The 22908-nt window shown below is 54.5% G+C and overlaps 9 protein-coding genes across 9 annotated transcripts; 6 read left to right on the plus strand and 3 right to left on the minus strand.

Moving 5' to 3' along the window:
• Window positions 1–2586: 2586 nt before the first annotated feature.
• Window positions 2587–7450, minus strand: K452DRAFT_260221 (uncharacterized protein). The gene is made up of 2 exons (XM_033538522.1): window positions 3427–7450; window positions 2587–3361 (listed from the first exon to the last, which is right to left on the minus strand). Exons 1-2 carry the CDS (start codon window positions 7282–7284, stop codon window positions 2801–2803), a joined length of 4419 nt encoding a protein of 1472 aa, XP_033391452.1. The 5' UTR covers window positions 7285–7450; the 3' UTR covers window positions 2587–2800.
• On the plus strand, window positions 7423–8534 carry K452DRAFT_292990 (uncharacterized protein). Its single transcript, XM_033541479.1, has 4 exons — window positions 7423–7538; window positions 7595–7683; window positions 7741–7872; window positions 7945–8534. The coding sequence occupies exons 1-4, from the start codon at window positions 7486–7488 to the stop codon at window positions 8124–8126; spliced, it is 456 nt and encodes a 151-aa protein (XP_033391453.1). The 5' UTR covers window positions 7423–7485; the 3' UTR covers window positions 8127–8534.
• Window positions 8535–12257: 3723 nt separating this feature from the next.
• K452DRAFT_292991 (uncharacterized protein) lies at window positions 12258–13105 on the plus strand. The gene has a single exon (XM_033541480.1). The coding sequence runs from the start codon at window positions 12410–12412 to the stop codon at window positions 12890–12892; it is 483 nt and encodes a 160-aa protein (XP_033391454.1). The 5' UTR covers window positions 12258–12409; the 3' UTR covers window positions 12893–13105.
• A 931-nt stretch (window positions 13106–14036) lies between these two features.
• On the plus strand, window positions 14037–16037 carry K452DRAFT_313757 (uncharacterized protein; the record flags this gene model as incomplete). Its single annotated transcript, XM_033543692.1, has 1 exon — window positions 14037–16037. The coding sequence occupies one exon, from the start codon at window positions 14037–14039 to the stop codon at window positions 16035–16037; it is 2001 nt and encodes a 666-aa protein (XP_033391455.1).
• Window positions 16038–17247: 1210 nt separating this feature from the next.
• Window positions 17248–17627, minus strand: K452DRAFT_238810 (uncharacterized protein; the record flags this gene model as incomplete). The annotated part of the gene is made up of 3 exons (XM_033537679.1): window positions 17248–17271; window positions 17330–17434; window positions 17568–17627. 3 exons carry the CDS (start codon window positions 17625–17627, stop codon window positions 17248–17250), a joined length of 189 nt encoding a protein of 62 aa, XP_033391456.1.
• Window positions 17628–17994: 367 nt separating this feature from the next.
• Window positions 17995–19261, plus strand: K452DRAFT_362987 (uncharacterized protein). The gene has a single exon (XM_033546546.1). It carries the CDS (start codon window positions 18250–18252, stop codon window positions 19048–19050), a length of 801 nt encoding a protein of 266 aa, XP_033391457.1. The 5' UTR covers window positions 17995–18249; the 3' UTR covers window positions 19051–19261.
• A 308-nt stretch (window positions 19262–19569) lies between these two features.
• K452DRAFT_165228 (uncharacterized protein) lies at window positions 19570–20079 on the plus strand. Its single transcript, XM_033535711.1, has one exon. It carries the CDS (start codon window positions 19671–19673, stop codon window positions 19971–19973), a length of 303 nt encoding a protein of 100 aa, XP_033391458.1. The 5' UTR covers window positions 19570–19670; the 3' UTR covers window positions 19974–20079.
• Window positions 20080–20128: 49 nt separating this feature from the next.
• Window positions 20129–20479, plus strand: K452DRAFT_313760 (uncharacterized protein; the record flags this gene model as incomplete). The annotated part of the gene is made up of 1 exon (XM_033543693.1): window positions 20129–20479. The coding sequence occupies one exon, from the start codon at window positions 20129–20131 to the stop codon at window positions 20477–20479; it is 351 nt and encodes a 116-aa protein (XP_033391459.1).
• Window positions 20480–20973: 494 nt separating this feature from the next.
• K452DRAFT_165226 (uncharacterized protein) lies at window positions 20974–22392 on the minus strand. The gene has a single exon (XM_033535710.1). The coding sequence runs from the start codon at window positions 22209–22211 to the stop codon at window positions 21228–21230; it is 984 nt and encodes a 327-aa protein (XP_033391460.1). The 5' UTR covers window positions 22212–22392; the 3' UTR covers window positions 20974–21227.
• Window positions 22393–22908: the final 516 nt, after the last annotated feature.

Below are 22908 nucleotides of genomic sequence, written 5' to 3' on the forward strand. Positions count from 1 at the left end.
TGCTCTTGCTTTTTTCTCCCTTTACTTTTTCCCTTTCTTTTTCTTTTCTTTTTCTCTGTCCTTTGTTTATTTTGCTTTTGCTTGGTTCTTTTCCGGGGTCTTTGCTTTTGGATCACGGTATGGTATGGTATGGTATGCTAGCTGGGTTTGGCTGGGCGAGGGCGAGGTTGACTGTGAGTGTGGTTGAATGATTAAAGGCGAGGGCGAGTGTTAGCTGTGGTGTGGTATGGTTCGTGTGGTGTGAGTGTGTGTTGGTGGTGGCGGTGCCTTGGTTGGCGTGGTCGGCCCCTCCTCCATTCCCTCTCTCTCTCTCTCTACTCTGCCCGTTTACGGTGGCTTGATAGGAGGTTAGGGTAACTTATACATGGTTTACTTGTTTACGCTCTTGTTTGCTGGTTGCGCTGTGTGTGTTTGTGTTTGTGCTTGGTGTGGCGCACGGAAGTGTAGGGAGGTGCGGTTTGGGGGGTTTGGGGGTGGAGGAGGTGGGTTGTGGATTGGGAAATGAAGAGCGGGGGTTTTGGTGTGGGGTTGTTAGGGTGAGGTGGTGCTGGTGCTGGTGCTGAAGGAGGGAGGGAGTGAGGGTGTTGGGTATGGTTAGGATGGTAATGGCAGTTATGTCGTGGTTCAAGTGGTTGCTATGAACGCCCTTTCTGTGGTCCAGCCTTTATTACTTAGAGAGAGCTTCTAAGAAGAGTATTTAATTTGTTCTGACCCGACGACGACACTCAAGCAGTGAAATGACCGACTGGGGTCTAAAGCCTCGCTGTTTCCATAGAGTTTGATCTCATGGCCAAGTCCTGTATAAAAAGCGTAATCCCTTCGTAAGTTCGTGTAGTGCGCACCTTATCACATCAGGCGCACTTTCAAGGACAAGTATAAAAGCGGGACTTCTGAGAGACAATCAGATTGATGTCTGGGAATCCGCAGTCGTCCAGTTACTATGGGCAAGGAGGCTGAGCGAGTAGACGACGGCGACGGGCCGGCGCGTATTGGTTAGATGGAATCCCTTGGTGGTGTTGAACGACTGTTCGGTTAAATGAGGAATGAGATCTGCGGTGTGTGGTGATGGCGGTTAACATGCTCGCGCGGTTCGGCTTGATCATGCAGCAGAGGAAGCCGAGGCCAATGAGATCGGTGATGGCCACGTAGTGAATGTAGCATAGTTGTGCGTTCTGAGTAGAGATGTCTTATCTTGTTTTAATTTATACTGTTGGGAAGTAAACGAAAGCTTTTTCAGTAGATGGCTTTAGAAGTGGCTAGAAGTATCCGTGCTCCCGATAGTGAAAGGAGTAAGCGGTATTCTTATACAGTTAAATGTCATGCCGCATACAAAGGCAAACAAGCAAATAGCTATCAACCAAATCATTGAGAGATCTGTAAAAGACTATAAAACACTATCATTTAATCAGCACAGTGATCAGGTCTTCTATATCCAAGCAGTGTTTATAGGTTACTTTGCGGTTGAAATTTTCCGAAAAAGAGACAATTAACTTATACGACATAAACGAAAGGAGCGTGAAGGAAGTTTTAAACACTCTCGGGGAACAAATGCTAGCGTTCTCTAGCTTACAGGATATGCCCTTCGCTACTAAGGGCATTGAGAAACACGGCCGTCCCATAATTGAGAATTGATGGTGGTGGGTTGACACGGCGATTCTTGATCATCCTGTCATGCAAGCGCGTCAATACACGAGCCAGTGTCAACAGCACTAAGCCCAGGGAAACATCAACTAACAACTTCCCTAACAATCAATAAACGGAATCAGCAACTCATCATGATGACAATCACCAAGAACTGAATTTTTATCATTTTCTGACTACGAGCCTGATCAAATGGCTCCATGTGTTTTTCCAAGATCAACGGTTCGTAGGGTTGCGTTGCCGACACGGGCACATAAAGTAACTGGCAATCTTCCATTTTCTCTCCTGCATTTCGCTGGCGTGCATAAGTGGCGGCGTCGACGATTTTACCTTGTAAAAACGAGACGCACCGACTGAAAGATTGCAACATGATCTGTGTGGAGATGACTGCCTCTCGTTTTCTTAGTTTCTTGATTAACTCTCGTATATACAATATACTCACCGACATACGCCCCCAATACAAAACCAGCTATAACACGTAGACATTACTACAGCTCCTTCACAGTACCCATTGGCTCATGCATACATACAGTAAAGACAACCCGAGAAAGCAACCCCCTCCACCATAAAAAGGCCTTCGCTTACTTCCCATCACTTCAAGCTACCACATGCATGTCAACGAACAATCCTGTTTGGCGATGTTCACCAGGGTATTGCCTGGGAGAACTATCGACTGGCCGCACGCATCATACTAGCGACACAGCTTGGGCGGACGGTTTGGATATAGGCTTAGAAGAAATGAAACTTATCTTTAGCCACCAAATGCAAGAAATGATGACCGTCAACTTCTCCAACAAACAAAAAACGCCATCAGCAATATGCCATGATAGTAGTGATCATCACGAACTAAAACTTCACCATTTTCTAGCTGAGCCTTTGGCTTTCAACCTGAACAGCAAAGTGAATGTCGTAGTAGAGATACACCGGGGGCGGACGGCGATTGTACTCGATGCTAAAGTAGGGAGTATATTGACCATCTTCAATGCCGTTGTTTAGAAGATGAGGAAACAGTAGAAAAGAAGCCGAGAGGTATTTATGTACAGTACCATAGAACAAAACAAGCGAAAAAGCAAAGCAAATTGGGTATCTATTTTTACACCTAGGTATAACAGCAGCACCTACGCTCCTTTTTCTTCTCCCCTTCTCTTCCCCCTTCCCACTACCACCAAGCCCCCCACTCCTCCTCCCCACAATAACACCCCACCCCACACTCCGCATGGACCGCATGCCCACAATCCGCACAAGTGCGATAAAGCCCATCAAGCTGCAACCAGCAAACCATGCAGACCCGTCTGCGCTGCGCCAAAAACGCACTCTCACACAGCCCCTCCTCTTCACCATCAACATCATCCACCTCCTTCGCACCACCATTTCCAAACCCACCTCCGAGCGCCCCAAACGCGCCCAACGCCCCCAGTCTTCCCCCGCCCAGCCGCGCGCTTCCCACATCGATGCTGAACCGCGCCCCGCCTGCTGCGCCCACTACCCGGTCCAGCGCCGCGTTCGCCAGTGGCGCGCTCCAGTCCCATTCGGGGCGCTCGAGCGCCGGCGTCGCGGAGCGGGTGGACGAGGGCCGTGTCGTCGAGGGCGTGGTCGAGCGGTAGAGGGAGGGTGGTTTGGTGGAGTGGTTCGAGTGGATGTGCGCTCCGGTGGAGGGAGTAGAGACGGGTTTAGTGGTGAGGGGAACGAGAGAGAGGACGTCGTCGTCGGGCATGAGGACCTACGAGGCGTGTTAGTTGGGTTTGGAGATAGGAGAGACGGGGAAAGAGTAGTGCAACTACGAACCTTTTGCCCATTCGCAGCCTCCTTGCTTCGGCCAACTGAGAGCTCGTCCTCTGCGTTCTCGCTCATCTGGTTCTTGACCCAGTAGCTCGTCAGGCCGTTGAACTTCAGCACTTCGCTCCGCCGGACCTGCAAACCCCACATGTACAGCTCGTTCCCGGCATACGATGCGCGATAAGCGTCGTACAACCAGCCCTTGTCCTGCTCGAGCAGCGGCACGCTCAAGTGGCCGTCATCGTCGAACTGGTCCTGGTTCTTCAGCGTGACGCGGATGCTCGCGCCCGCGGTGCGGTCCGAGCTGCTGGTGAAGCTGACGGTGCGGTCGTCGTCGACGGAGGGGAAGGCCGATTCGTCGTCTGGCCATCTTTCATCGTCATCGTCATTGTCTGCGGCGCCAGCGCTCACGCTCGAGTTGAAAGACGTGTTGACCTGTGTTTTGCTGCGCTTGTGCGAGCTGCTGCGTTGCAGTGTCGTCGGCTCGTTGTGGTACACAACGTTCGGACCCCACGTCACGCTATTGGTCGGTGCCGAGGTGCTCAAATCGCCATCGTAGTTCCGCTGTGGGTTGGGCACAGGTGGCGAAGAGGAGACGCCAGTGGTGAAAGGACGTGAGAACGAGGTCCAGGCGGTGGAAAGGTTCGTGGTACTGCGCTTGCTGCGTTCTGGCGAAGACGCCAAGCTGGGCTGCGCGCTAGAAAACGATCGGTACGTGTTGGTGCGAGAAAATGTTGGTGGAGGAGTGGTGCCAGTTGAGTATGGTGTTGTTGGACCGCTAGGCATCACGTCGCCGCTCCACGGCCCGTTGGATGACCCTGCGGAGCCGAAGGTATTGAGGCGCTTGTCGATTTTGGGGAGATTACTGTCCGAGCCTCCTGGATAACGAGAGTAGATAGACTCAGATCGTGATGGGATAGCTATAGACGGTTGGAACAGGCTTGCTGCAACCTCGCGAGACGGATAGTAATCAAGAGAAAACGCAGGTGTCCTCATTGAGAGATGCAAGTCGGGGTGCGGGAGACGCATTGTCATGGCATTTGTAACACCCTCATTAGCAGCTGGTTCATGAAACATGCAAGCAAGCATAGCAAGCATCTGAGTGTCTGCAAGTTTTTCGAAATGCTCAAACAACCGAGGAATCAGCTGTTTTGCAAAAGGGTGCTCCCCCCATTTCACCCGGCCCTTGAGCTTTGGCCTCGCGACAGCCTCTGGCTCGTCAAAGCCCAGATCCAACCCGCTGTCTTTTTTCTTGATACGCACAACGGAACGGCGAGCAACGGTCAGGATAGGCTCTCGCCTGTAACCCTGCTGCATGATCTCCAGAGGCACCTGGTCGGCCAGGATAAGACCAACGAGGTTCCAAACATCCGCAAGATCCTTGTAGCCGTGGTCCGAAGCAACTCTGGCATTGTGTGCGCTGACCTCTGGTCCCTCTCCAAAAACTTCGTACTCCTCAGCAAGCTCTCTTTTGGCTGGAAGCAAGTATGAAAAGTCGTAGACACTGATGATTGATTTCGGTTTGGGAGCAGCCGGCTTGGAATCATAGCTGACACTACCCGAATGTTGTGATGAGCGCTGGAATCTCAGCGGTCCGCCACGCCATGCTACGGGCGGTGCGATGGCTGATAATCCGCCCATCACCGGCGAGTCTGACGAAGAACTCGATGAAGTCTCCCAGGATCCCTGGGAATCAGCATCGTCTTGATGGCCCATAGTCGACGAATTCTTACGCACTGGCTCCGGAGATTCGGTGTTCAAACGGCTCAGAACTTCGAAAATTCTCTTGCTCTTGTACGTACGGTTGTCGTTGCTGAGAGCGGCAAGGTGAGAAAACATAGGCTTCGGCTCTGGCTTTGGCGGGAAAAAGGTAATGAGGCGCCCGTCTCTTGTCCAAAGAGCACCGCATCTTTTTGGAAGTGGCACGTTGGCGTTAGCAGTGACGGGGCCCATGATATCCGTGCCGCTCATCTCCATGGCGGGTGTGCCTCCAAAACTAGGGCCAACTTCATCCTCCTCATCGCTAGAGCTTTCTTCTTCGCGAGCAACGCTATCGGCGCCACCATCAGAAAGTAGGCTGATGCTTTCATCAAGCCCGCGTTCACCTAGGAGATAGCTGATGATTGCATCCAATGAGCCTCGTTTGCGCGTCTTGTAAAACTCCGCCAGAGATTTTATCTCGCTGTCAAGTTTCGAAACGGTTGCGGTGGAGATGGAGGAGGTGGTCTTTTCAATTTTACAATGAGGTGTCGAAGCAATAGGATAATCCGGAGGGAAGCGGATGCTAATTCTCATAAAAACAGGCTCATTATTCTCGGCCCAAGGTCCATGGAGCGTAACGGTTGCAGTGCGTTGCGGTATCTCGATTTCCTCAAACTTGACCTTTTTAAATTTATTACCGACGTACTTGATTTCTTCGCCCAGTTGATCCGGTGAATCCCACAGAAGCTGTTGATCTGGCGAGAAAACATCAGGCCTGGAACCAGTTCTATCGAAAGGACCCTTGGTCCCACCAATTCTAACGCCCTGCATCCAGGTAAGCTTATCTACATTCTTCTTTTCGCGGGTGCGCGCCTGCATTGTGGTTAGTAGGCGGCCTCTCTTCGAGCTTCCGCTGGGGCCTTGGAAGCCGCCTTGAGCATATTGAGGAGCGGGTTTCCTCATGCCCGCTGACTGAAAGAGAGCGCTCAGTTGGCTCGGCGGAGCAAATGTATTATACTGATCCCCAATCGTCGATGCTTGCGCTGAAGTATGGGCAGGGTTGTCATCGTGGAACGTCTTATACTGCGTGCCTTGACGCGTGGACATGAGTCGTTTGCGAACCTCCTTCCCTTTCTCGTAACCCACCGAGCGAAGCATAGTTGAGTCCACGCGATACAAATTCAACATTCGATCAGCGCCCCACGACACGAGTTGGAATTCGCGGTTATCAATGCCGTCACTGATATTTCCACGTGTTCTCCAAAGAAACTCTTTGACCTGGTCATTGTGGGCCTTGAACGAGTGGACAGGATCAACCTTGGCATCTCTCTTCACGCCGTCGCTTAGGCGCCGGTCGTACAAATGCAAATCAAAATCTCCACGCTGAGGCATCGCAAGCGCACCCCATCCGAACGGCGTATGCCTGGCTCGCCAGACGCCAAACGGCGTTCGGATGACACGGTCTAGCATATCATCCTCATCTTTGGTGTAGTCCCAGAACTTAATCGACCCGTCGAGCGAGCAGGTCAAAATTCCGCCCGCACGGGTGCGGTTCCAGTCTACACCATAGATCTTGCTCTTGTGCGCCTCAATGGTGCGCAGAGGTTTCACGCCTTTTCGTTCATCCCAAATGCACAGCAGTTTGTCGTGCGCCGAGGCCAGAATGTGCGGGTCCTGGCGGTTCCATTTGACCTGCGCGGCACCACCGTCCCATTGAGCGTACGAGAAGACAGGGCGATCCGAGGCGCGCAAATCCCACTTGTGCACGAATGTGTCGACAGAGCAGGTGGCGAGAATGTCAGGGTGGTGGGCGGAGAGGTTGACGTCGGTGATGGCACGCGAGTGGGCGTGGAGGGTGAGGGGCGGTTGTGTAGCATGGTGCAGGTCCCAGATCAGGGCCTTCTGATTCGACGTGCTGGCAACCAGGCCGTCGCGACAGGCAAACGGCGACCACTGGACGTCGGCAACCTCCCACAGGGTACGGTGGGCGAGGTGGCGAGGCGGCGAGTAGGGGTTGTCAAGATCAATGATATGCAGGCCTTCGCGCGAGGCCAGGACGACGTCGCGGCTGCTGGGGGAAATGGAGGCGGAGCCGACGGGCTCGTCGACGCGGATAGAGGCATCGCGGCCAAAGGTCGGACTGTCGAAGGGAGAGCTGTCGTGCATGGCGGGAAGCCACCGCCTGGCGCGGCGTTCTGTGTTTAACAGCTCAGCGCATGTATGTTAATACGTGGAGGGGTGTTGTTGACGGGATGACGAGATCGAGCGGCCTGGCCGACCACCATAGGTTTTGACGCGTTTCCAGCCCGACGTCGCCGCAACACCCACCCCGCAACCCCCCACCTAGCTTCCAGATCTCCAGTTACCATGGCGCTCCCCAAGCGTATCGTCAAAGAGACCGAGCGTCTCATGGCCGAGCCGTGCGTCTCTGCGTATCCCAGTCCGAAAGGCTTTCCCTGAGTTGACGCCGCTGCAGGGTCCCCGGCATCAGCGCTGTCCCGCATGAGGACAACCTGAGATACTTCGACGTCACCGTCCACGGTCCCTCGCAGTCGCCCTACGAAGGTGCACATCCCCCGACCCTTCTGCAGCCACTCGATCCGCCCGGCTAACCTGCCCTAGGCGGTGTTTTTAAGCTCGAGCTCTTCCTGCCGGACGACTACCCCATGACGCCGCCCAAGGTGCGCTTCCTGACCAAAATCTACCACCCCAACATCGACAAGCTGGGCCGTATCTGTCTGGACGTCCTGAAGAGTGAGTGTCTAGCCTTACTCCGCTGCCACCACCCCGCCAATACACCGCGCTGACAAATCCGCCGCAACCCAGGCAACTGGTCGCCTGCCCTGCAAATCCGCACCATCCTTCTCTCCATTCAGGCTCTTCTCGGCGCCCCCAACCCCGACGACCCGCTTGCCAACGACGTCGCGCAGCGCTGGAAGGAGGACCAGAACGCGGCCATCGCCACGGCACGCGAGTGGACTCAGACGTACGCCAAGCCGGAGGCATAATGGCGCGGGGCCGCAAGATACGGATTTAAAGAGCTATGATTATCTGGTGGGCTGAGCAAATGCGAGCCGCGTAACGGACATACGGACGGACGTTGACGGACGGATGCGTGGGCGGGTAACGGCCGAAAATGATAGACGCTGCCCTTTGCCGGTAGGATACATGCGGCGTTTTGCTGGTGCGTGATGGCCCTACTTACCTGGTCTCTTTTGCCGCGAGGGCGCCCAGAGAGCTATTACTACTGCTACCGCTTGATAGACGATGATATTTTTGTTTTGTGAGTAAAGGCAGCAGCCTTTTTCATTGTCACGCCATTTTAGCAGAACCTGCCAAGTGAACCTATGAAGAACTATGGAGCACTCTTTTTGACGTCAAATTACATATTTGTTACTTCATACGAGGAGAGCGGAATATCTCATTGGTTCTATTCAAGAGTATAAACCACTCCCATCCTTGTCCAACCAACTTCGTAATTTACATGACAGTGCAGTCCTTGCTGCTGAAGGTGGCAGGAAGCCTATAAGTGCGTCCCTGGTTGACGGGCTCAGTGGAGCTGTAGACGTTCTTGGAGGCCATTTTGAGTGGTTGTGTTGGTTTGTTTGGGTGGTAAACGAGTGGAAAGTTAAACTGAGTAATCAGGTTTGAGATAATATGTTTTGATGATGGGAATTTGATCTGCCGGCTAGCAGGTTCGACGGGTTACTGGTAAATATATATCCATTAAAGACAAAGAAACGTAAGTCGCCAGTCTAGATCTGTCACGCAATTGTTCTTGCCAGAGAGCCTCTCTTATTGTTCTTTGTCGACACTCTCTTTGTACCACACCAGTGGATCAAATGCAGCGGCGCCACGCGTCCCCACCTCCACCACCCCAGCAAACGGATTTTAAAAATAGCTGCTTTTTCTTTCTTCATAGATTCTTTTGACCAATTTTAGGAAACCTAGACCTCCTGGGACTTCCCATCGCAGCCAAGTCTGCCACTCCAATTTCCTTGTCAATATGAAAGGCCGCATTAAACACCTTGAGCTGGAGATAAGAAAAAAGCATAACGGGGGAAGCGTGTTGAATGAGCTTAGACACACTCTATCTTTCACCACTACCTCACCGCAGACAGAAATACCCCGCTGACATAGGCCGAGATAACATTGCCATTGTGGACGCAGACTGACACCGAGGCAGCGCCGGTCCCACGCGCATGTCCGAAGCCCGCGACGCCCCGGTGAAAGGCCGCTGGGCGGACATGTGGTGGTGGCGGTTGAGGTAAGGCGGGTAGAGGACAAAGACTTGAGTGGATAAGGCTGTGGTAGACAAAGGGTTGTCGATGGCGTCGTTGATGAGGTGGAAGAGTGAGTGGGCGCGTTGGTGCCTGCTGATATGCCGCTGTACTCAATCTTGCCATGTGCTCCTTTGTTCTTCCTTTGCGGTTGTAGCGAGCTCCGCCTGCCCTTGTAATAGTCGTCACGCATTATGCACCGCATTTTACGTCGGACTTGGCATCCTAAGAGACCATAATGATCACTACGACCGGGAAACGTACCTGGCACACTGACCGCGTTGGTAAGTCCGGCTTACGGGTGTGGCAGTACGAGTAGAGCACTCGAATAAGTGCGGATATTCGGCAAACAGAAATCAACTTGCACCATTCCGAGTAGTTTGCAAAGCTTTTACTGCTCGCGGCGTGTGTAAGGTCTGCTTTCTGGTGGCAAGGTGATGTCAAAAGTCTACAATAAATAACTCTGTAGGCGGATATATATGTAGGGATAGACTTCACAACTTCTTTGCGATACTCTTGCACGTCTGGAAACATCTTCTTCGTATGGGGAAGGGTGCACTCATATCAAGCTGCATGATGAGTCTACTACAGATGTAGGGAACTTTGTAGGCGGAAAGAGGATTCTACTATTCGATCTCTTAAACGTCTTCACATAACTACGTAACAAGTCTCTATTACTGAGCTGATGGTCCTTATATAATGCGAGATGCAGTCCTGCATAGAGTCGCAAGTGTCTTATTAAGTTCATATTCAATACCTGCATCATGCTTTCCAGACCCTTTGTATAGAGGTTACCACTAACCAGCCTAATTACATTGCCATAAAGCATTCCATACTCCCATAAGAAGGATTGAGTATACTACAGGCGATAAGAGCCTTATAGTGAAGTATGAGAATATGTAAGCCGAAGACAAAACAGTCTGCCTGTACTCGAATTGGAAGACGACGTGAGAGCCAAACATAAAGTGACTTCACTTTAACATTCAGTCACTCACCTTAACACTGTTAGGTTAAGCACCTTCCCATAATAAGCACTCAAACGGTGACTGACCCTCGAGTCCGTGCTCTAAGTGAGGTACTTATATCCATTACACCCTCCCACCAGTCAGAAACACCCCAACTTCTGACACCAACATGAACAACAACAACACGATGCCCGAGAAGGACACCCCGGGGCACTCACCCCGGGGTGAGACGTACCGACAGCCTTGGGAGCTGAAACCCAAGGCCAGCAAGGTCAGTGGCAAGGCTTCCGCCATAAAGGAGCCAAGTGAGGCTGTCAAGCAGCCAGACGTGACGTCCTGCCCGAGCGTCGCGCCTGGTGAGGCGCCAAGCATTGCTGCTTCCTCACACTACAGTGATGATGTCGAAGCTGACATGATGCCAAAGCCGCTCAACGTTCAGAAGGCGAGCTCGCCGGTCACCGTCATGGGGCCTCGCGCCAACCTCATGGCAGGTGAAGACTCGACGCCTTCGCGCATCCAGAGCCTGCGCGCGCGCAACGAGAGCATTTCGATCAGCAGCTCTTACATGCAGGCGGCCGTCTCTCCATCTACTTCCAATAACGCCCAACAACACACTCCGCCGGGCCCTTCGCTCACTCTGTTTCCTCCCCTCAAAGGCATGGCTCAGCAGATCCCCAAGGGAGCCACCCTCAACACTCCTGTCCGGCGCCCTGGCCTGACTCCAAGCTCAAGCCCACTGACAAGTGTCTCTTTCTCACAACCGTTCATCGAGGACGATGTCTTCAAGACAGAGAAGCCGGTTCGCCGCAGGTACTCGATGGGTGCCGAGGAGGTCCTGACCCTCGCCAAACCCGGCGAAGGAACTCCGAAGGACAAGGTACGGTCAGCCTTAAGACGCAGTCTTTCACTACGCTCCAAGAACCTTCTAACTTCCAAGAATGGCATGGGCGACTCGTCGCCGGCCAAGGTAGAATCCAAGCCTAACAAACTTAAACGCAATCCCTCCTTGCGTCCGAAATCCCTTGATGAAGAGGTTTATGCTGGCAGTGTCCAGACGCCTAAACAAGAAGCACCGTTGAAGACTACCGAAAAGCCCAAGTCTTCCCTTGAAGCAGACCCGACTCTACAAGGCCGCCTCTCACGCAGATTGTCCGTGAAGAGAGATATCCAGAGCTTCAGCAAGGCTTTCACAAGACGGCGCACCGGCTCCAAAGGTTCCAAAGACAATATCAAGCCTTACGCCAATGACAACAACGAACCTCAGCTGGAAGATACCAAGGTGGCTGGCATAACCGAGGAAACTGATGTCGTCAAGGACGGCATCCAGGACGAGCCGACTAAGCAAAATGAAGCTGTGGAGGCTATACACCACCCTGAGGAGGCCAGAAGCGAACCTGAGGAGGTCCGGCATGAGCCTGAGGAGGCCAGACGTGAGCCTGAAGAGGCCAGTCGTGAACCTAAGAAGGCCAGGAACAAGACGGAGGAGAAACGCGACGATGAACAGATGCAGAGATTCGTAAGTATTGTTCATCCCAGTACAACAATGTGCTCACCATACCGACTGCTAACTTTACAGAGGATTCAGGTTGTCGCCGAAGTCGAAGAGATTATGGCAAGGCTGGACAGAGCCGAACATCATTTCGCTCAACTTCAAGCCGGTCGCACCGAAGAACAAAGGCGCGAGGTCGACAATGCCCAACGCGAGTTCGGTGTAGAGCCGCAGGACTGGCGTGCCGCTCTTCGTAAAGCGGCGGGTCTCTCTGAGGACCCCCGTGCCGAAGCTGGAGAACTTGTAAGTCTATCTCTTCCGCTTCCCATGTCTTTTTTAACATCACTGACACACCTTTTACTTGTAGGCTGCCAGAGTCGCTCAACGTGATTACAAGGTCAATGTGGACGAAGTGGTAAGTCTATGCCAATCAGCATCGCTTCTAGGATGGGTTTCACTGACAATGTTTTTAACAGGCCCGCATAAGGGCTGCGGGTCCTCAGCTCCACCTACATCCCGCGTTCCGTCCCCAAGACCCGGTTACTCCTCATCCATCGATGGCGTCCAACTCGAAGGGTGGTTCCAACTCGCAGAAAGGTTCCAACTCGCAGGGAGGTTCCAACTCGCAAGGTGGGTCTAACTCGCAGAGCGGTTCCACAAATACTCATCATTCCCCGATGCCACCCACCTCGAATGGTGAGCGCCCTACGTTCGGTCACGATGACGTTCTTCAACACTTCTCCTTCAATACTCGCATCGACCCGAAAATCCCCGATGTCATGAAGCGCACTCTGGTCGCGCCGGGAGTTTTCTGTGGTAATGACTTCAGAAACACCGCCATCCAAGACTGCTGCAGAGAGCGTGGTTATATCTGTACCTTCTGCAACTTCGTCATCTGCCAGAAGTGTGGCGCCACCTGTCGTGGCCCCATCTGGTGCCTCAGGGCTGCGTGCATGAGATGCGCCGTCGCTTACATCGACAATGGTAAACCTTATTGCTTGGAACACTTGACGGAACGTCTTGGTGAAGAAAAGCCTTGAGGGACATGGAGTTGAAGACTTGACAAGGTATGAAGGCCTGATAGACCGACAGACGACGATCGACATAATTCTGGAAGGAAGCTTCTTCCCAGAGGGTTTGGATTGCAAGACACGTTGTCTTCCGCCACAAACTTTTGGTCTGTCATGGTTTGGGAAGAAAGAACTAAGAAAAGAAAAAAAAAAAAAAAGATGATAAAGAAAACCCGATAAAAAAAACCGGCTGGATGGCAAGATGACAATGGGCAGACTTGACGATGGGCAGACTTGACGAAAGATAACGACTTGCAGACTCTGATTGGAAACGATGACTACTGACACTTTGATATTATCGAGGGCTTTTACTGGGGTCTTTTGGTTGTGTCCACGACACACAATTCCCTGTTTCACAAGCTCTTAGTCGTTCCTTCCCATCATGGCTTTCATTACCCAGCAATTACCGAGGAAGGCCACCAAGACGGATCGACGAGAAATGATGGCTGGTGGACTTTGGTGCAAACAAGGGCTTTTTCTTTGGGTGGGAGTGGTGTTCATAACACACTTTACCCTTCACTGGCTCTTGAATACTTGCAGGCTCCTTGAAAGGTAAGGTAAACTGAGTAACGAGACAATACAAACTTTGACTTCTTCGGTGTGCCGTGCGTGGCTTCTACTCGTTCGGGCCCTGCGTTGCTCAGCAATGCTTGACCTTGTTCATAGACATTAACATGTTCATACAGCTTGAGCGGATGTGTCATCACGTGGGATAGACAAATATCCAGAAGACTGGCAAATCATTCCGGGACCGTCCCACACGCTGTCTGTATCTGTCTGTACCTGCCCTGCAGTACTACCAACCAAACGTCCAAAGCGCCGTTAACATATGTTTGTTTACCTTAGAGCGCATTGGGGTAAAGCGTCCCAAGACGCAGCTGCTTGATATGTTGTTGACTGACGCTTTCTGGCAGCAGCGGCTTTCTGCTAACACAAAGACCGCTCCGCCACTTCACTTTGCTTCTTGCATTAGTACTGTCGCAATATTGTTTGTTTAACATCACAGAGAGTATAAATCCGCTTTCGCCTCGCTGGTATTTACTTTCTACTTCTTTCTACTTTCTTTACTGAACTTACCGCGCTTGACCGCGCCGCCTGTCATCGACGTTTCAAGATGTACTCGTATGCCGCCAAGGCCGCTTCTGCCATTGGCAGTTCTACTCCTAGGAGTACGCCTGGCAAGGGCGATTCTTCGTGTGGAGGCTCCAAGGTCGTCATGCACAAGCGCAAAAACGAGAAGGACGAAAAGGCGAAGCAAGCCAAGGTTTCTCAGTCACTTACCGAAGAACCTTCTACCACGGGTGCAGCAGCTCAAACCGGCCTGGAGTCGGAGAATGTTCCCGCACATAGCTCTACGATTAGAGATGACGTTGCTAGCAACGCATCGCATAAAATCGCTACCGAAGAACTTACCACCCACAACCCGAGCGACATCGACCCGACCTCGTCGTACAGCAATATCAAGAAAGCCATGGACGACTTGTCTGCAAAACGTACGCAAGACATCGCCACGTTTGTGGCTCATCAAGAAGCTCTTCGTGCTTCTGGTTATACCGCTGAAGCTGTTGCTTTGGACGAGGTAATTTTGCGGCTGAGACAGGACGAGAAGGAGTGGCAGGATTTGATGGACAGAACCATCCAAGGCCTACAGAAACGTTTTGCGAACTCCTCGGGTCCTGGGGCGTCTACCGAGGGGGGCGATGCGTCTGGCGGTGACAATGTCACTACGGAACCTGCGCCCGAGAACGACGTTGTGGATCAGAGCGAACACCAGAGCATGACTGATCCACCTTCTACTACAGCTCAGCAAGACCCGCCAGCTACTGATAACGACGGTGTCACTACGGAACCTGCGCCCAATGACGACGTCGTGGATCAGAGCGAGCGCCAGAGCTTGACTAATTGGGCTGCTACTACAACTGAGCAAGGCCAACCAGCTGCAGGTGATAAAAAGAAAAAGAAGAAGAAGACTAAGAAGAAGGCGAATAAAGGAAAGGCACCGGCGAAAGACGACAATGGCTGCGACCTCGCCGACGTGAGTGAGGAGGAGAAGGCTACACTGAAGGAAGTCATGGGACGCCTCGACGAAATTGAAGATGAAGAGCTCCGCCTCAGCTTGGCCGTAGTGCTCCATCCATACCTCTACAAAGACTCAACCTTTCGGATCAAAGACACTGATGAAGACTACCGACCTTTCTCAGGCCTCAACCCGGTGGACAACGGAGCCTACCTCGCATTCAACGCACTGAAGGTCGGCTGGATGAAGAAGCTCCGGGGAGAAGAGCGGTTCAAAGACTACCTCGAAGACCCGCACTGGCCCGCCATCGCCGAATCTGCAGCCATGTGCGAAGTCACCTACAACAACACAATCGCGCAGCAAATGCTCAAAGTATTCCTCGCGCAATGGGACAACCTCTCCGCCTACGACGCCGCACTTAGCGATCTTGGCGAATGGGTGCACCAAAACGAAAACGCGATCCAAGAAGGCGACGACGACAACGACGACTTGCGCGCGCACCTCACAGGATTCAGCGAGCAGCTCTGCGACCGCGGCCGGCTCGACACTTTCGCGCGCGCCGCAATCCTAACACTAGTCGAGCAGCCGCAAGCCGAGGAACTAATGACCGACGACTCCCGCATCGCCCTGGTGCGCGGCTTCTGGAGCGGGTGGTGGCCGCCGCTGCGCGAGGAGCTCCAGCTGCGCCTGCTGCGCACGCTGCAGGAGGGGTTTGGCGAGACTGGGCGCTTCATCATCAACACGGTTCTGCGCGGCCCGTACCCGCCCCAGGACTTCGAGGCCAATGTCGTGAGTCTCGGCTTGATGGCTTGCCGTGATGCGCGTTTGGAGGGCGAGGGCGAGGGCGAGCCGCCCACCCCCGAAAAGAATACCAGCTTTGTGCGGCTGGCGAAGAAGTGTTTTCGCGACACGTATGGCAAGGACGCGCAAGCGGTGCCGCCGGAGATGCTGGGGAAGAGTGCGAAGGGCTCTAATAAGGTCTCTACAAAGGATTCCGGGGTGGTGCCTGGGAAGGTAAGGGCTAAGGGCACGTTCGCTTTTGTGCTGGACTGGAAGGAGGCAAAGAATAAGAGTAAGAAGAGTGGTGGGAATGAGTGAGTGAATGGCGCTGATGTAGCGCGGTGGCGCGGACTTGGTGTGCGATTGTAGTAGGTCCATGGGTTGGAGGGACGGGTATTGTTGTTGTAACTTACCTTGCCCCCGTGAGCAACCCATTCAATCAAGAGTGCAGTTTTTGATTCCACCGACGGAGTAAGAGTGAGCTGTACGTATGGAGTGGTTTGGAGACACTACAATCATGCTTGCCTACACGCTCCTATCAGCGGAACGATGTTTGGATTCGGAGCGGCTTGGCACGCTTTCGTTTCTAAGTATCACCACTCACATGGATGGGGATATGGATAATGATACCTATCTCCCCTCCGAGCGGAGTACGGTTGGCTGTGGTATAGATGTGTTTGGGGGCAGGGCCTGTTCGTGCTGCGTGGGCGACATTCTGGAAATTGGATGTTCCTGGAGGTGCACCGCACCCTGGATGCGCGTGTGGGTGAACGGACTTGTGGCTGTGGCGTTGTTGTTGTGCATGTGGCGGCGTTGCTGGGGGGCAGTGCAGTGCAGTGCGGACAGTAAATGATGTAGGAAGGGAAGCGGACGATGAGCGGAAGTGGTTGGTGTGGGTCCGTCAGCGGCTGTTGCCTAGCGGAAGAGAAATGAATGACAAAGAACCGGGTGGCGAGGAGAGTTTTGAGAATACCTACTCCTAGTATTCGTACGAGTGGCTTGTGAATGGCTGCTATGTTAGGTATGGAGACCACGGTTAGTGGCAGTCACTGTTCGAGCGATGCTTGGTGGTTGGGTTGGAGATCTCAGCATTTCAGCAGCACGACAAGCGATTTATTTCTCGTCATGGCTATGAGACAGCGCAAGGAAGCCAGAAGCAGAGAACAAGCAAAGCAACAAAAGCATTGCGCCCTCCCGCCCATGTGCATCCCTCCTCCCAGCAAAAGAAAAGGCAGAATCCGGGGTCGGCTCAAGCCAACTAACTCCTCGAACAGGAATGAGTCATCACACATCAAGTCCCGTTCTCGCAGAGGAGCTTGTCTTGTCGTGGTATCCCATTTCTCTTTTTTTCTTCCCGGTCCTAGTTCAGTTTTTTGTTTGGGCCGAAGAAAAACAACTTGATTTGTTTCGAGAGATCGTGAATTGGTTGATCCGCCCCCCGATGCGCCTCCCAAAGACTTTGAGTCCAACCGAGACAGAATTCGTTATCCCAGAAGCGCTGCCCTAATCCCTAACTCATGGTGGTTGTCTACGAAGTAGGGTTGGGGTTCATCTGCGACGGGTGTGAGCCTGTGTTCCTGTCGAGCGAGCGTTGCGTCGTGCTCCCTTACCTTCCTCTTGCCACCGGTCATGGTGACGTTGACGAAACGGCGAGTGTAAGTTATTCTCTTCTTCGCGCGGCCCTTGGGGACCTTCTTCTTCTCCTGGGGCTCGACCTGTGGCAAACCATCAGCATCCGCGTTCGTTGCGACGCTCGGAGCGCCGGGGCAAGCATCGGGCTTCCGCCCCTCTCTCTCTCCCTATCCTCGCGCATCCTCCGCATCATCTAGGAAATCGGGGTTTTCGTACCTTGGGGGTCTGAGACTTGACCTTTCCGGCACGCGCGAGAGATCCGTGAACCTTACCCATGTTGGCGGTAGATGGGTGTTGACGACTTGGTTGGTTTCTGCGAGTGGCGACACGGCCAACGTCAGCGGTCGGATCTTCAAGGGATGGGCCAGAAACGAGGGCCGCGAGCGATCCGGCGTACTTGCGGCGGGACGGGTGTGAATCTGGCGATGCGGCGGGGATGGGAACTCACAGATGGGGCCTTGCGGTGTCGTCGGTGGTGAGAAGTCGTCGTTGCGGCGGCCGTCGAAATTGGCGCTGTGGATGAGTTGAGCCTCGCTTGTCGGTTGATCCCCGGCGCCTTTCCCTATGAGGCAATTGCTGTCAGCACCATTGTCAGGTGCTGATTGCTCCAACCGCACTTGGGCGTTGGCTGGAGCCATCGTAGCTCGAAGAAATGTCTGGCTGCTCGCAAGCCGCCCATATATCGTCCGGTGTATTACCAGACGCTGGTGTTTGGATGCTTTGCGCTGGCAGCACGGGCAACATCAGGTGCTTATCGCTTAACGCCGCTATCACCACAACCTTGCGGGTAGAGCGCTCTCTGCTCTCCGGCTTCGCAAAAACGTCAATAGTTGATCAACCACCATCGACACACCTGTCAGCACATTCTTATCGCACTAGATACTACTAATTTCCAGCGATGCGTCTGTCGAAGTCTTTGACCGCCTCTCTCCTCGGAAGCTTCGCTGCGGCGTCGCTGGTTCCCTCCCCGCAGCACATCTTCAGCAACCCTGCCGACCATGTCTCGCCGATGTACCGCATCCCGACAGTCCACGAGTCGGCCGTCATGGCCCGGCGCATCCTGCACCTGAGCGGGCTGGGCACGTTGGCAACTATATTCCCCGAGGGCAGCAGCAGCACCGCGACGGACGCGGACGAGGAGGCGCCGTCGCCGCAGGAGCGCCGCCCCGCATCTGTGGCCGGCACGCCTATCGGCCTTGTCGACTACGTCGCCGACTGCGAGCACGCGACGGGCAACCCCACGCTGCTGGCCATCGACATTGCGACGTCGTTCAAGAACGCCGCCGCCGGCAGCAACGTCTCGCTGTCGCTGGCGTGGGAGCTGCCCCCTGGATCGGCGCCGCGTTCGCCCGCTTCGCTGCCGCGCTTCTCCCTGCAGGGCTACTTTGAGCGCCTGGAGCCCGAGGACCTCGTCGCCCATGCCATACCCGCCTGTTTCGCAAAGTACCACCCCGATTCCGTGGCCTGGTACCCTGGAAACCCTATCCACCAGAGCCACTGGGTCAGATTCGTGGTCCGTGAGGTTTACTGGATTGGCGGCTTTGGCGATCGCGCGTACATTGGCTGGATTCCCGCTGAGGAATGGAGAAACGTCACGAGGCAAGAGGTGCGCGACTGTGTGCTGCCGGGTGAGAAGAAGAAGAGGCAGGGTTCTTGGAGGGAGTGGCTGGGCCTGAACGAGAAGAGCTGGGAACTGTGAAGGAGAGGGAATTTGTAAAGAGGAAGAGAGAAATGATGCGGAGCGTTGTTGAACGGAGTAAGTAAGTTGTTAATTTGGAGCATCGGATGTCACGAAGCACGAGATGAGACGAGAGCATTACCAGGGCGGAGAGCAGACTGTCATTCACTTGTCCGTTTGCATCTAGCATATTCAAGTCGAAATGCCGCTCAACGCCCATGAGCCAACGAGATCTGATCTGACGCGATCTGACCGCATGCCCATAAACCCAATCAAGCAGACATGCATACCCGCCCAATCAAGCCAGCAGGGCATGCCCGCCCTTTCTTCGCTCGTTTCCCTCTCATTCCATCCCACGCATCCCACTCTCTTTCCCATGCCCGCAAGCCACCAATCTTCCCACCTGCAGCCCCGCCCTCGTCATCACACCGCGTCGTAGCATATCGCGCAGCGCATGGCATGGCATGGCATAGCATGATAGCCCCGCGCGCACTCACATACCCTTACATCCCTACACCCATACACATGTACATATGTATGTACATCCGGCACGCACTCGCACACGCCTTCCCACTTCCCCGGACCCAGCCCTCGGCACTCAATAAAACCCAGCACGCAAGCAAGCAAGCAAGCAAACAAGCATGATCCAGCCCACGCGCAAGCACACGCGCGCGAATCGAGCGCCGCTGCAAAAGCAACGCTTCCCCCCCCTCTCTCTCCGTCTCCGTCCCCATCACATCACTTGTCTCCGACACCGTCACCGTCACCGCGTTTTCTGTTCTGAGAAAAAGCATCGTGGCGCGCGTCTTCTCTTAGCTCTCTGTTACGGATCACCTCCTCATCACTTTGCTCATTCCCTCACACACGCATTCACGCACGCATTCACGCATTCACGCACGCTTTCGCGCCGCCTGGCCGGCTCATCCCAGCTCAGTCCTGCTTAGCTCAACTCAGCTCCGCTCAGCTCATCACTTCGGGGCGCGCCGTCCGCCCCGTCCCTCTCATCTCATCTCGTCTCTCACATCTCCTCGGCTCGTCTTCGTGCTATGTACGTACTCCGTACATAGCTCGGATCATCCATCCATCCGCACATCCAGTCATGTCCATCCATCCATCCATCCATCCCATCCGCCCCGTCCATCACCTTCTCACCTTCTCACCTCACCGCACCACACCGCACCACACGCGCATTCAGCCGCACCACCTCCCTCCAATCGACCATCCACACGGGCAGCGCACTCGCGCGCCCCCTGCCTCTATCCCTGACCCCGTCCCCGTCCCCGTCCCTGCCCCTATCCTTGTCCCTGCCCCTGCCCTTGCCGACCCCAACGCCATCCCCAACATCACCATCAACATCAACATCAACATCAACATCAACCCCAACCCCAGTCCCGACCCCGGCACCCGATCCCGCCGCCATACGTACATACACATACATACGCAAATATAGGTAAGCCACAAGCAAGCACCACCCCGCCAGCTTCCGCCCGCGCGCCCGCGCGCACGCGCTTCGCGCTACACGGCATGCTGCATGCGCAGCCTCGACACGAGCGCGCCAGCCGCAGGTTACACAGCGCCTGCATGCGCCCGCAACGACGTAGGCGACGACGTAAGCGTAGGCGTAGGCGTAGGCGTAGGCGACGGCGTGGGACGTAGGTGGGTGTGTATAGGTGCGTGTAAGTGCGTGCATGCTGCGCTGCGTTGCGATGCGCTGCGCGTAGCCGCGCGCCCGCTTGTGTATGTATGTGCCTATGTGCCTATGTGCCTAGTTAAGTGTGCATGTGCGTGCGCGTATATATGGGTGGGCGCAAGGCGCGTGGATATGCGGGCGGCAGGCGCGTGCTGTGCCGTGCTGTGCCGTGCTGCTGGGTTGGGTTAGGGAGGGGAGGCGTTAGGGTCGTAGACGGGATAGGTAGATAGGGTAGGTGGATGGGGTTTAGGTACTTGGCGTGGTTGCTTGATTATAAGGGTGGTGATGGGTAGGTAGGCAGTGATTATTATATATATGTGGGATGCATGCGTGTGTGTATTTGTGTGTGGTGGTGTACCAGTAGCTATACTATACGTAGCAAAGGGCTCGAGCGGTCTTCGCAATGTATAGGCAGCTTACTAGGTAGGTAGCTGCCTCAGTACCTAGGTAGACAAACAGGTAGGTAAACAACACCACCACCACACTGATGCGTATTGCACCCACCCACCTACCACATACCTACTATACCCGCGTAGTAACCTACGTAGCAACAGCCTCGCGTACAGTAGGTAGGGGTACACAGCACCAAGCCTTGACTCAGCGTGGACAGGCACGCAAGCACGGCTCTGCAGCACACGCACGCTCGCCGCGGGACGACGCGTGACGCCCGCAGCAGCCAGCGGAGGCAGGTCCGCCGCCACGCCCAATTGGGCGCCACACACACACACACACGGTAATGTGCGGTAGGTAGGATTGCGCTAGAGTAGGCGAGGGAAGTGATGCAGCGGTAGCGCCCGGTTACGGTAGCAGCGGGCAGCAGCATTTCCGACTCTGACTTCGCCGCCGATGCCGACGACACGACGACGAGTGGACTTGACTTGGCTTGGCTTGGCTTGACTCGACTTGACTCGTGACCGCGATGGCTATGACGCGCGGTGGGTGATCGTGATCGGCATCGGCATCGGCATCGGCAGTGGCGGGAGGAGGGAGGGAAGTGCGTAATGCGTGGGCGGGCAGGGAAGACCTGGGCTGGGGAGGGCAGGGAAGGCTGAGTATGACAGAAGGGCAGGGAGGTTTGGCCGCGGGCGGCGGCGGCGGTGGCTGCAGACTGGAGGTTGGAGACTGGAGGTTGGAGCTGGAGGCTGGAGGGACGCGGTACGCTGGTTGAGCTGGTGGGTTGGGAATTGGGGAGGGAGAGATGGATGGAGTGGGAGGGGCTCGGAACGAGTGCGCGCAGCGCGAGTGTGTACAGTGCGTAGTAGGGAATGGATGTCGATGCGGATGTGTATTGTAGAAGTGTGTGCATTGCATCGTGCGTACCGGCAGATATATGCGCGGTGGTGTAAGTAGGTCGGCGTTGGTGTTGTGGAAGAAAGAAAAAAAGAAAGAAAGAAAGAAAGAAAAAACACCAGTCCTGCAGCAGCAGCAGCAAAGCGCAGAGAACGCAAGCAAGCAAAACAAGCAAAACAAAAGACCAAACCCACTCACCCATTCACCCACAAGTCGACAAGCCGGTAGCGGCGAGCGCCGCAGGCACCGGCAGCTTGCCAACATGCGGGAAGCCACGCGCAGCGGCTTGCAGCGCAACGCACGCCTCACCCGGCCCTCCGCCACAGGCACGCGCAGGCACGGGCAAAAGTGGTCTGACGACAAGCGGTGAGTGAGCGAGCGCGACTGCTCGAGCGGGGAAAAAAAAAAAAAAAAGAGGGCGCAAGGTGTACCTAGGGGCGAATCCATACAATGGAGACTGGAGACAGAGAGAGAGAGCCAGCAAGCACTTCCCTGCCAGGCACACTAGCAGGAACAACGATCCGCGCGCCTCGAGGTGGGGGAGCTGCTTAGTGCCTGCTACCTAATGCGCCGTGGCGCCGACGATTGTTTTCTCGGCCGACTGCTGCGTCGTGAGTCTCAGGCTTCTAATTGTCAGCGAGTAGCGGGTCGGGTCGGAGGGAGTGCGAGTGGGTGTGGGCACTGGTGCTGGCATTGGTCGGGCGGGCTCGGGTTTCGTTCTCAGGTTGCGAGGTCTTGCTCGTTGCGCGTCGTTGGTCGTGAGGTGCTGTGTGGTGTACAACACGATAGGTATGGAAGAGCGAAACTACACTACACTACACAGGCACCTAGGTACACGTAGCAACGACAACGACTCAAAGGCAGGTAGGTAAAGAAAGAAGAAAAAAAAAAAAAAAAAA

This window comes from Aplosporella prunicola (genome assembly GCF_010093885.1).
Source record: "Aplosporella prunicola CBS 121167 unplaced genomic scaffold K452scaffold_82, whole genome shotgun sequence".
NCBI classification, from domain to species: domain Eukaryota; kingdom Fungi; phylum Ascomycota; class Dothideomycetes; order Botryosphaeriales; family Aplosporellaceae; genus Aplosporella; species Aplosporella prunicola.